This window comes from Trichechus manatus, unplaced genomic scaffold (genome assembly GCF_000243295.1).
Source record: "Trichechus manatus latirostris isolate Lorelei unplaced genomic scaffold, TriManLat1.0 scaffold00015, whole genome shotgun sequence".
Lineage (NCBI taxonomy): Eukaryota > Metazoa > Chordata > Mammalia > Sirenia > Trichechidae > Trichechus > Trichechus manatus.
The window spans coordinates 16,518,302-16,531,667 of record NW_004443951.1 but is presented as its reverse complement, the minus strand read 5'-3'; the positions used below and the strand labels follow the sequence as shown (position 1 = coordinate 16,531,667).

General features: G+C 41.7%; 1 protein-coding gene across 1 annotated transcript; it reads left to right on the top strand.

Annotated features, from left to right (window-relative positions):
* Positions 1-6,094: 6,094 nt before the first annotated feature.
* Positions 6,095-13,052, top strand: ZFP69 (ZFP69 zinc finger protein). Its single transcript, XM_023727179.1, is given in 7 exon segments — positions 6,095-6,221; positions 7,606-7,691; positions 8,311-8,437; positions 8,760-8,831; positions 8,834-8,854; positions 11,915-12,085; positions 12,088-13,052. Coding segments are annotated over 7 exon segments (1,569 nt in total).
* The last annotated feature ends 314 nt before the right edge of the window (positions 13,053-13,366 follow it).

The following is a 13,366-nucleotide window of genomic DNA, read 5'->3' as shown; positions in this document are numbered from 1 at the left end:
GTAGTCGATGTCACTGAACTGTGCATGTAGAAATTTTTGAAACGGTGTATCTTTGGCTACATATACTTTCACCAAAAAAAAAAAAAAAAAATTCGAGAAGGTAGAGGGTTGACATATCGTGGGGTTGTTAACCAATTTCATAAAAGAACATGTGTACTGACTGTTTCATGAGAAACTATTTGTTCTGTAAACCTTCACCTGAAGTACAATTAAAAAAAAAAAAAGAAAATCCCTAAAAACTAAAATAAAATAAAAGGCCGTAGGTCCCTTCAGAGAAGCCTGGGAGAAAGATTAGTAATACAAATTTTTGGCACAATAGTGGGGTCCTTCCTCAAAGGGACCTGGTATCCCCTTCATTCAAGGGGTTGTGGGTCTATACAGTGGCTCAAGTATGTTGCTGTTGTTGATGGGTGCCATCAATTGCAACTCATAGCAACCCCATATGACAGAGTAGAACTGCCCTTATAGGATTTTCTTGGCTGTAATTTTTACTAACAAGATTGCCAGGTCTTTTCCCTGTGGAGCTGGTGGGTGGGTTTGAACTGCCAACCTTTCAAATAGCAGCTGAGCACTTAACTGTTTGCACCTTCAGGGCTTTGGCTCAAGTCTTGGGATTGATTTAGGAGTTGTAACTCTGTTTTGGTAATTCGAGGTAGAAGTTTGCACACTTGACAGAAAACTCTTCTACTTACGCAAATCAAGTAGGAATTTATAGACTTCCCATTTATTTAATTTCTAGGGACACCATGTTCAATTACCCAATGCCATAGGTCTATGTGAATTAGACTATTCTGATTACTGCTTTGACTCTGGTGTTTATTATGGTAACCATGCCCACTTTGTCTTTGGCAATAAGTGCTGTCACTTGGTCCTTGCCACCCCAGGATCCAATCCCCACCATTGCATTTGTTGTTGTTGTTAACTACCGTCAAGCTGGCCCCTGATTCATGGTGACCCCATGCACAACGAGGTCAGATTTTTGGAAGTAGATAACCAGGCCTTTCTTCCTTTTCTTTCTTAGTCTGGAAGCTCCCCCTGAAATCTGTTCAGCATCATAGCAACATACAAACCTCCACTGACAAATGAGTGGTAGCTCTGCTTGAGGTGCATTTACTGGGAATTGAACCCAGGTCTCCCATATGGAAGGTGAGAATTCAGTTCAACAGTGGCTCCCATTGTAATATCTGAGCTATGGAGAAGAGTGATTACAACTCTCTTCAAGGATGCTGGGGCTCCTCTCAAAAATTTATTCCTCACAGTCATGGTGGAAGGTGTGTCCTCTGGTGGTGTGGGTGACTCTGATGACAAATCTATTCTAACATTCCAACCTCCCTAAGCCTTCTTCTACTGTGTACCAAGGCAGTTCTGGCATTTCAACTTCGTTTAGTGTAGGCCTCCTTTTAATCCATGTTTCAGTCAACCAAATAAACAGTTAGATACCTTTCTAACTCCTCAAGCTGAAACACTGAATGCAGAATCTCTGCTTAGTGGACCCATATCAATAAATTTGGCTTGATCCAACTTTATGTTCCTTCCACCATTAGCCTACACCCTTAATATATATTTGCATCATAATTCAGCCACTCATAGGATGAAACTCTGGGTTTGGTTTTCAGCAATCTCAGCTCTGAGGCTACAGGACATAAGGTTTTCTTTCAGGGCACACATAGCAACTTTCAGGTCATTTATGTGGCGAGTGAGTGGGAAATTTGAAGCCCTGTGCTCATCTTTTCTTTTTCCATTTTGTGTAGCAAAATTAGGAGCAACCAGCCAATGTCATTATACTTGTCAGTTTGACAAAAATGTTTTAAGTTATCAAATCCATAATCACCCAGAACTTTGTCTCGTAAGTATCTGATTTGGAGGGTCCAGTGGTGATAGTTTGCATATCTCTATTGCCACACCACACCATGGACTATCAATGATCTTTTTACTACTGGAAATAGAGTCATTATACCCCCCCCCCAAAAGAAAACCATTGCCGTCAAGACAATTCTGACTTATAATGGCCCTAGAGGACAGAGTAGAACTAGGGTTTCCAAGCAGTGGCTGGTGAATTTGAACTGCCAACACTGTGCCACTAGGGCTCCAACAGAGTCCTTAGTGCCTTTAATCTATCCAGATTTTTTAAAAATTCCAGAAACCCAAAAACCAATTCAGAAAACTGATCCTTAAGATGCTGTTCCTCTAGAACCACTCTTGGTACCAACATTGTCTTAGGATCCTGTAAAGAAACAAAACCAGTAAGACAGATAGATAAATAGACAGACATGCATTTACTTATTTATTTTTGAGGAATTGACTCACGAGATTGTGGGGGCTGGCAAGTCCAAAATCTGTTGGTCGGGAGATGGACTGGACATTCCAGCAATCTTGTGTCCCAAATCTGTAGCTCAGGTGGTGGTGAGGTTTTGGGGAATGTGAAGAATTCTGGCAAAATGTCTACTTACAGTCTGGAAGCAGAATATTCCCTGGGAAACCTCTTTTTGTTCTTAAGGCCTTCAAATGATTGGTTGAGGTTCCCCCCCGCCGCCCATTATAGAGCGTAATCTCTTTACTTAGAGCCAGAGGATTTAATCGTATGTAAATACTTAATAACATCTAGCGTTTGACAGAACAACTGGGCACCCTAACCTAGCCAAGATGACACACGAAATTAATCATCACAAGCAGCTTCCAAGTTGGATTACCTCCCTGGATTCTGACTGTCCAGCAATCGTTCTGATGATTCCCCACTATCTTCTCATCTCTTAGATGCCTTTAAGAACATTAAAAATACATATTTCAGATTTTTATTTTTTAACTTTGTTGTTTTCCGAAGTGAACGGATGTAACTATCCTAGCCTACCATTACCAGAAAGGAGCCCTGGTGGTGCAGTGGTTAAGTGCTCGGCTGTTAACCAAAAGGTTAGCAGTTGGAACCCACCAGCCACTCTGCCATGAAAAGACCTGGCGATCTGCTCCCAGTAAACATTACAGCCTTAGAAACCCTGTAGGGCAGCTCTACTCTGTCCTATAGGGCACTATGAGAAAAAATCGACTCCACAGCAATGGGTTTACCATTACCAGAAAGACAAACTTTAGTCATCCTCTGTCCCCCTCCCCTGCTTCATTTTTCTTCATAGCCGTTACCATTAACTGGAGTATTATCTATTTATTTTTCTTCTTATTGTTATCTATTTAATTTCACCAGAATTAAGTTCCAAGAAAGCAGGGACTGTATTTTGTTTGCTGATGTCTCCTCAGAGCCTATAAGAACGCGTGGCAGATGGCCGGCACTCAGTAGATAGTTGTTGCATGGATGGATGGATGGATGGATGGCAGAAAAGGGGCTTCCTCACCGGAAGAGCTGGCCGACCACGTGCTCTTCCCAGACCACAGTCAGTAACCGGGTGGTCTGACTGGGCGGCGGCTACCTGCTCAAAACGGGCAGCACTCTCGGGGGAGCGTGTGCCCGGGGACTTGCTTCTCTTTATTCCGGGTTCCGGGTTTTCCTGAGGGTCCTACTTCCCTGGAGAGGGCGTGCTCCTCCGCGGCGCCTTGTGGGCGGAGCTGTCAGCGGGGCGTTCGGAGCCCCCACGGAAGACACACCTGCCCTGGGCCGGCTTCCTATTGCGACCGCGAGGAGCTGGGCCGGACGGAGGACCACACCAGGGCTGGGGGGAAGAGGAGGGGTGTCGGGAGAGCAGAGGTGCGGGAGACCCCCGGCTGCGTCTTAGGCTTGAGAGGCCAGATCGCTGAGGGCGGAGAGGAGGGCGGAGTTGGTCGCTGCCACCCGCTGGGGCTTTAAAGCAGCAGCTAGCGAGTGAAGCCGGTTCAGGGGACCCCTCCCATTCGGGCCCCAGAGCTCCGCTCCTGAGGCTGCGGCTGGGAAATCTCACTTTAGAGAGTGGTCTTGAGCTTGTGCAGGACCACCTGCCCCGCCTGGCTCTTGATGGAAATTTGGAAAAGACCCCCGTCCAGTCCGGAGGCTAGGGTCCTCTAGGCTTCTGAAGCCTACGTGAACGTTGGACATTTTTTGAAGAATGATTATATTGAGTAGGGATGTTATCTGTCCCTAAAAGGCTGGCAAACAACAAAATCTGTTACCACCTAGTCTTTCACTTAAAGAGACACTGGAGCTTAAAGCTTCAAGAGCTAGCCCTCTCACGCCCCCATCTCTGGTCCTACCTGCTTTCAAGGCCCATCTGGTAAGTAGGGGGTAACTCTGCCCATGTTTGCTGTCTTTGACCCGAGGCCCAAGGGTGGCATTTCTGGGACCACTGTGAGAAGGGACATCTTAAGAAATGCAGCTTCTCTGTCATTAACTGTTTTATAAGTAAGATTCGAAGGTTTCTCCACTTTGGTTCAGGACATTTACTTTTTATACATTCACGGCAGGATAGTCTCCTCAAGCTCCAATCCCAGGATGCAGCTCCTTTCTGTGCATGTTAGTCACAGCTGACAAAAAAAGCCCGTCAGCCACATACCCCTCTTACAGACTTCAAAAAGTTGGGAGGTCTGCCTTTCTACGGAGCTAAGACTGTTCCTTGAGGCCCCAGATAAACCAGTCTGGACCAAGTCTTGGTAGAGAATCTGCTCAGATGCCGGCGGGTTGGATGAGATGATGGATTTGGGTTGTGTCCAGATTATCCTGTTAGAAACAATTCTGCGACGGTCCTCATTATATCGAAGTACTATATTTTCTCCATTGGAAGACATGACTCCACCAATTTGAACATTTCTGAAACTAGAATGCATTTTACCAGTAAGGTTAAAGGAAATTTGCCAGCTGCTGGGCATCACAATGGGTAGTTATGTGTCTGTTACTACCCAGCCATGTGATTATTTCATCAGTTGAGAGACTTGAAATGAATTTTCAATTAGGGCCTCTATTTTTTTCATGGACTGGCACAATGGCTGCAACAATGGGCGCAAACACAGCAATGATGGCACAGGACCCAGAAGTGTTTCATTTTGTTGTACATAGGGTCATTATGAGTCAGAACCAACCAACTCGACGGCACCTAACAACAATTATTTTTTAAATGACTTAAAAAAAAAATGCTGTGATGCAGCATTCAAATAAAAGGTTTATAATAATGTTTATTAAGGATTTGCTATATGCTTGGCATTGTCTCATTTGCTCAACATTACATCCCTATGAAGTACAATTTTTAACCCCATTTTATAGATGAAGAAACTAAAGCTCAGAGAGTTGAAGTGCCTTAGAGCTTCTGTGTGCCAGTATCAGGATTCTAAAAGGAGCCCTGGTGGCACAGTGATTAGGTACAGCTGCTAACCAAAAGTCCGGCAGTTAGAACCCACCAGTGGCTCCAAGGGAGAAAAGACCTGGCAATCTACTCCCATAAAGATTACAGCCTAGGAAACTGTATGAAGCATTTCTACTCTGTCCTATAGGGTTGCTATGAGTCAGAATTAACTTGATGGCACATAACAACATCAGGATTCTAACCCAGGCTGTCTTATTTCAAAGCCTTCCGTGTTAACCATGTAGTATGCTGACTCCCAAGTCTATATCCAGACAGACAATACATGCAGCTTACTTGCGGGGAAGTCAGGGCAGGGTCTGTATATATTTGTATATCGTTGTTTGCGTATCTTCGGGTGTTTGTGTAGGGAACTGGGAGACAGAGCTACATACAAGGGCACTGATTATACTATTCTCGCGTTGTTGCCAACTCTTTATTTTTGGATCTTTTGCAGTTTTAAATATATTTCTGCGTGTTCTGGAGCTCTGGCTGTGTGACAGGTGCTTCTGAAGCCCTCTTGCCTTTTGCCCCTTTAGAAGAATATAGAGGCAGCTACTCAAACCTGCCCTGCCAGCTGCCTCTCAACGACATGGTACTTAATCTAAGAGAGGAGTCAGCTTTTCAGAGTTGTTGAAGTCACACCATCCTCTAGGAGCCCCCAGGTCCTGGTGCTGCAAGGACAAGCTGGAGTCCTCAGGGCAGGATATTGTGGTCAGAGGAGGCCCACACAACTGTGAAGCCTCTTGCTAGAGATTCCGGCAGTTTCCTCCTCAGAAGTGGATAAGGCCAACTCTGTCCTGTGGGCTGAGACCAGACGATCCCTCAGGAGTGTGGGCTTCATCATGCTGCAGCAGCTCTTGATCACCCTGCCCACCGAGGCCAGCACCTGGGTGAAGTTGCACCATCCAAAGAAAGCCAAGTAGGGGGCAACCCTGTGGGAGGATGTGACTAAAATGCTCCAGGGAGAAGGTGAGAATAGACTGATGGGGCGCGGGGTAGAGGGAGAAGAAGGAGGTGTGTCTGACATGTGACAAGTAGGTAGACACTTCATTGTGAAGGTCTCTTGGGGAGAAAATTGGAGGAAACAAGGCCTTTGGGATTCATGCTTGTGGCTTCTAGGAAGGAGAGAGCTGTGAGAGAAAATCTTGGGCTGTTAACATGAGTTCCGTGTGCCATGTCCTCTATACTGTGCTTGTCTCCCATCCTGTATACAACACACGACAGGAAGACTGAGAATACAGAGTGTTCCCTACCAGCAGCTGCTGAGTAGGTAAGTCACGTTTTCTTGGGTGGGGGGGAGTTTAAAGATTTCTGCCCCCTTAAACTCTCTAAGGGTTTTCCTTTACAAGTTTCAGTATTTTAATCTAAAACCAATGTTTTTGACAAGTATCATTGCTGATCATTGCTTTCTTTTCATCTTATGCTGAAGGCTGAGAGGCAGGAATGCCATGCCGATTACTCCGATTTTACCTTGAAATGTATGGGTTTAGTGAGAGACATGCCAAGATAACGTATTACCTAGTTGCCTGGTCAGGAATAGATAGACAGACAGACGAATTCGTGTGCCTCATGTGATTGCTTAGTTCATACCTTTAACACTTCAAATTCAGCCTGTATTTATTGTGTGCTAGCTGTGTCAGGCTGTGCTAAGCATTTTGACAGATGAAAAAATGAATAATTTTTATTAATGCTAATTATTAATTGTTGGAGATAGATATGTACCCAGATAAAAATAATAGAAGGTAACCTAAGAAAATGTTTTTTTGGAATATAGGGGACAGGAGACTTTCTTCTGTTTGTACTTATCTGAGAAAATTTCACAGAGCAGATAGCATGGAATTGGGCATTGAAAGATATCTTAAATTTTTTGTAGAAGACTTGGGAAAGAACGATACAGAAGTGAGTACCTTCAAGAGTAGTTCAGAGAATTAAGACAATTGGAGTCTAACTGAGTGTTAAGAATGTGATGGGGCTGTGTCCCATGTATAAAGGGTTGTGGCTTAGAGGAAAATACTGTTATGATGAGGTTTGGGCAGGTCGTAGAGTGTCTTGAAGTCCATGGTGAAGTGTTTTCCTTTCTTGGCACTGGGAAGCCATTGAGGATTTTTGAGCTGAAGAGAGACATGAGTAGAGCTGTTTGGGAGAGGCCAGCCTTGACCACAGAGACAATATCAGACCCCAAAACAACACACTGCATGCTCTTCTCATCTAAGGGGACCTTGGGCTGCTCTTGAGTCCCTCTCAATGTCTGTCTTTGTGGATATGTTGGGGGAGGAGCCAGTGGCTATGTGGAGGCTTCTCTAGGTGGGGGATTTGGAGAGATGCAAACCTCGTGGCTCTTTTCCTTCCCCAGCTCTGCTGTCTCAGGATGCTGATGTGAGTCAGGGAAAAGGTTTAGAGGATAAAGTGGCCCCTGGGCCCCCAACAGCAGAATCTAGGGTGAGTTTCTTCTCATTGCCTTGACATCACTTCCTGGTGTTTAAGATTATAACCTTGCCTTTTTTGGGAGGCGGGGTTGAGAAGCAGGGAAGGAGACTAAGAAAATTCAACCTATACTCTTGTATAGAAAACTGGGCCTCAATGGTGGCAATTTCCCTGCTCATAGTAGCCTCCCTCCATGTAACTCTTGTTTCTAAGCCACATCTACAAAAATTAGCTCAATAAAAAAACCTGTTGCAATTGAGTTGATTCCAACTCATAGTGACCCTATAGGACAGAGTAGAACTGCTGCATAGGGTTTCCAAGGAGCAGCTAGTGTATTTGAACTGCTGACCTTTTGGTTAGCAGCCATAGCTCTTAACCACTGTGCCACCAGGGAATACCAGAAGACTGGGGCTAAATTCTTTAATATTTAATGAATGTTTTCCCTTCTACCAAAATTGTAAATTGCAAAAGGCAACTTACATGCTCTGTGCATTGTTTTGTAACTTCCAGCAAAATCAGCCAAACAATTACCGAGGAGTATCCGGGGAAAATTGACCAGAATCTCTTGGCATCTAGACAGGGTCAGAACAACTCGCTGAACTCTGGCTGAAAAAGAACATATTTGATGTTCTAGGAACTGTTAACCTTCAAGGACATAGCTGTGGACTTCACCCAGGAGGAGTGGAGGCAGCTAGACCCTGCTCACCGAAATCTGTACCGGGAGGTGATGCTGGAGAACTATGGGAACCTGGTCTCAGTGGGTAAGGATGGGCTCTCCATGAAGGCTGAAGTCTGCCCACTACCGGCAAGTTGTTATTTCTAAACCATTAACTGTTGTGGACTCCCAGGCCTTGGATTCTGTATTAGTGATGTCTTGTTCCTTTCAAAACCAAGCCAGGACACATCTGATTCTCCTTCCTTGGAGGAACAACTTTACTTTGTAGAGTTAGAAATAAGAAGACACAGTGTGTCTTCACCTTCCATTTTCAGAGGCCCTGAGTACCAGAGGACTGGAGCTAAATTCTGGGGATAGTTTTTAGATATCAGCATAAACATTCATACTCCTTTTTACTCCACAAACAGGATATCAACTTTCCAAGCCTAGTGTTATTTCCCAGTTGGAAAAAGGAGAAGAACCATGGCTGACAGAGAAGGAAGGCCAGGAGATACCAGTTCAGGTGAGACCAAGGCAGATGGTACCTTTTAATATGTATCCCAAAGTCTTCCCCGGCTGTGGCCACTGAATAGGGCATGCACTAAACCTGATTTCACTTCTCCTTCCATTACCTTTTTCCTTCTCTTGAATCCTTGCAAAAGTCTCTCTGGAGTCGGAGGGAAAAGAGGTCTTGCTCTCATTAAGATTAAACTTGATTTTCCCTCTTTCTTCAGTATCCTAAGGCCCTGGTGATCAAAGGCTCCTTTCTCATAGATACATGTGATCTCTTCTGCATTTCACAAATCTCACATTTTACCAACTTTCATTTTATAATCCCAGCTTCAATTCCCATTCTCTTTTTAACTCATATATTTAACTTTCTTGCAACAACAACTTTATGAAAACTCCTACAAGAGAAATTTCCACAGGATTCCATCTCAACCAAATCCAGTGGTGTTTAATAATCTTCTTAGACTTTGCTTTTATTATGAAATATTTTAGGCATTCAGAAAGGCATAAAGAACATTATAACAAATTCCCGTATAGCTTTCACCTACCTTCTCTGAAAGAACACCGCCCTTCTAAATCTAATTATTATCATTCCCATATGTGTCTTCTTGCTTTTACTAAATATGTGTATAATATCTCTAAGCAATATATAGCATTATTTTGCATGTCTTATTCTTTAAATAAATGTTATATATACTTCTTCTACTTGTTTTGTTCACTCAACATCGTTGAGATTTATCTCTGTTGTTCTAGTTCATTAATTTCCATTGAATCAATAAACCACAATTTATTTATCCATTTTCCTGTTGATAGGTATTCATACTGTTTCTAAATTTGGGAATTACAAGAAATACTGCAGTAAACCTTTGTGTATATCTTCTTTTGTATACATGCAAGTGTTTCTCTAAGATATTTGCTAGGAGTATAATTGTTGGATTATGGAGTATATGCACCTGTATTTTGCAAGGTATTGCCAAATTGCTCTTAAAGCAGTTGTATCAATTTATGCTCCCACTAGCAGGTTTTGAGAGTTTCCAGAACTCAGTATCTTTATCAGCACTTGACACTGTCAAACTTTAAAATGAGTCCTCCTATCCAGGAACATGGTATAGTGTTCTATTTATTGATATTATTATTTTTTTTTTCAATAAAGTTTCAGGATTTTCCCCATAAAATCTTTTGTTAGATTTTAAAATTATATTTTCTGTTTTTGCCAATGTCTAATAACAATGGTTTTGAATATTGATCTTATAGCCAGTCATCTTATTTTACTCTCTTATTAATTCAAAGAAGCTATTTGTACATTCTCCTGGGTTTTCTCTTCTTCAATTTATAATAATGAAAATAATAATAAAAGCTATCATGACTGTTCTTTCCCTGCACCTGAATAAAATCTCAAAGAGGTCCTCTGGCTGGTCCAGCCCCTTTAAATACAAAGAACAATCTTAGTAAATTTAGTAAAATGTTTAGTTCAGTGCAGTAAGAAAAATTCCCAACCTCACTCGGAGTTAAGTCTTCTGTTCTCCCCTAGCTTGGGCCTGCTTCGGGCTTGGATACTGAACTGGGGAGGAAAACACAGGGTTTTTTTTCTCTCTTTCCCTGTCTTCTTATCTCTTTTCTTTCCTATTCAGAACCAGGCTCAGGGTCCTGCAGAGCACAGACTTTATTATTTCCTCCATTCATTTAGAATTTGAAATTTGAAAGTGCCAGTGATCCTTCTGTGATGACAAAAAAGTCTTGCAAGTAGTTATACCTTTCAGGAATACAGATCTGTCAATTGAAACATTAGTACTGGTGCAACACGTTACTGTTACACTTGTGAAAGCTGGAAACTTGTCAAAGAAGGAAAACACAAGTATTTTCCACTAAAATGAGTGATAGAAAAATGGTAAGACTGCACCCTGTCAAAAGCAGAAAACTTGGGAGATGGGGAAAAGCAAGGCAGTCTCACTGAGTTCTGGCTGTCGCAAGTTTCACTGTATTAAGTAAGAAAACCAGTCAGAATTTTAAAGGTTAAAGGAACTGTTATAGAACAGGAACCGTTACAGCAGTCTGGGTTTTTTACAAGTCTCCTTTGTATGAATAACTCTTCCAGGGATAGATCAATTACTACAGAAAACAGAAAAATATGTAAATATTAATACAAACTTCAATAAAAGACAGCTTAATATTCCTGTGAATGTTCTCAGTTCAAAAAATGTTCCTATTTTTTGAACTGGTGTCTCTCCTTCTGCTGCTTGAGTGGGGAGAGGGGTATCTTCTTTTTATCCTTCTGAGATTGTTTTCCAAAAGTAGCTGTCAATTTAAAAGACTTATATTCTTAAGATATAGCTCTGAAACTTCGTTACTTAGTATTATTAGAAACAGCAGACTTGCAAGGGTCTTTACTATAAGGAAATAGGTAAAGGAGAATTTTCTTTAATAGAGTAGGAACAAGGGCATGTATGACTCTTCTACCCCTGGATGGGAGGTGTACAGTAACTGACTTTCTTTCATTCCATTCCTGGGAACTTTCACTGGCTTTTCAGTGACTCCCATAGTGCCTCCTCCAGCTGGGCATGGGAAAGTCCTCTCTCTTAGTCCCTAGGCATTTGGTGGATGTCTTCTTGGCTGGGCCACTCCGGTGTCCTTTGCTAGGTCACTCTGGCTGTTCTTTACGTCTCTCTAGTTCTTGGTTTACTCCCTCATTTTGCTGGAATAGTTCCTTCAGTAATATGTGCAGGAGATAATAGCATGTCAGAACCTGATCTGCCTCTCTCTTCTTTCTAATATTTACTCTCACAACCCTTCTCTCCTCTTATTACCCTTTCCCTATGCAATTGAAATGCACAGATTCTTCCCTCATCTCTAACATCGTCTCTCTTGATATATAATGACATTTTCAACCTATTCACTGTTTCTTAACTTTGCTTCCCATTACATCTCCAAACTGCATAACCATATTTAAATATAGTCAAAATCTCGTGTACTTTATATATAGTGTTTTTTCAGTCTCTGTTCCATTCCCATTATAGCAATTGATTTTTCAGAGCATAATGAATATGAGTTATTTGAATTTTTTCATTTCTTTCAGACTTGGAGAGTAAAACAGAAACCAATGATTCAACCATAAAGGAAGACATTCCACAGGAACAGCTATATCACAGCATTATGATGGAAAGGTCCATGAGTGATGGTATAATTTATTCCACATTGAGAAAAGTCTACAGATGTGATGATGAGTTAAAAAGGCACCAGGAAACCTGTGGAAAGATGTGAGGCAAGCCATCTTGATCCATAAGAACAGTGGCCAAGAAACTAACAAATTTGTGGAAAATATCATAGTGAGTTCAAATGTTATTATAGAACAGAGACACTATAAATGTGACACACCTAAAAAGAGGAGCATATACAATTTAGATTTCATTAATCATCCAACAGATTACATAAGAACAAAAACCTTTCGATGTAACATATGTAAAAAAATCTTTAAACAAACCATTCATCTTACTGAACACATGAGAATTCATACTGGTGAAAAACCTTTCAGATGTAGGGCATGTGGAAGAGCCTTTAGTCAAAGCGCATCCCTTAATACACACCAGAGAATCCATACTGGTGAGAAACCCTATGAATGTGAGGAATGTGGCAAAGCCTTCAGACATCGCTCGTCTCTTAATCAGCATCATAGAACTCATACGGGGGAGAAGCCCTATGTATGTGATAAATGTCAGAAAGCTTTCAGCCAGAACGTTAGCTTGATCCAACATTTGAGAACTCATTCTGGAGAGAAACCCTTTACATGCAATGAATGTGGGAAAACCTTCCGACAGATTCGACACCTTAGTGAACATCTGAGAATTCATACTGGGGAGAAGCCCTATGCATGTACTGCATGTTGTAAAACCTTTAGCCATAGAGCATATTTAACACATCACCAGAGAATCCATACTGGGGAGAAACCCTACAAATGTAAGGAATGTGGGAAATCTTTTAGGCAGAGGATACACCTTAGCAACCATAAAACTGTTCATACAGGAGTGAAAGCGTATGAATGCAATCGTTGTGGAAAAGCCTATAGGCATGATTCATCCTTTAAGAAACATCAGAGACATCACACTGGAGAAAAACCTTATGAATGTAATGAATGTGGAAAAGCCTTCAGCTATAATTCATCACTTAGTCGACATCATGAAATACACAGGAGGAACTCCTTCCCAAATAATGTGTAAAAACAGATTATTCAGCATAAGAACAAAAGCCAAATCTAAATGTAGGCTTTTAAATTTTAAGACTCAGGACTCATACATGAATTTGAGGGATTTATATAACAATGTCAACTTTTCATTTTTCCCATTCTGTAAATAAAAACTACAATGATAACTACTACCCACTAACAAACACCATACAAAGTACTTAATCAAGAATAAAGGATGATCTTTCAAATTAAATAAATTCATTGTGGATTAACAAATTTTTCTTTATGGGCATTCACTGATTTACAGACCAGCATTTGTGAACCAGTGTTTAAAATACCACCTTCCCT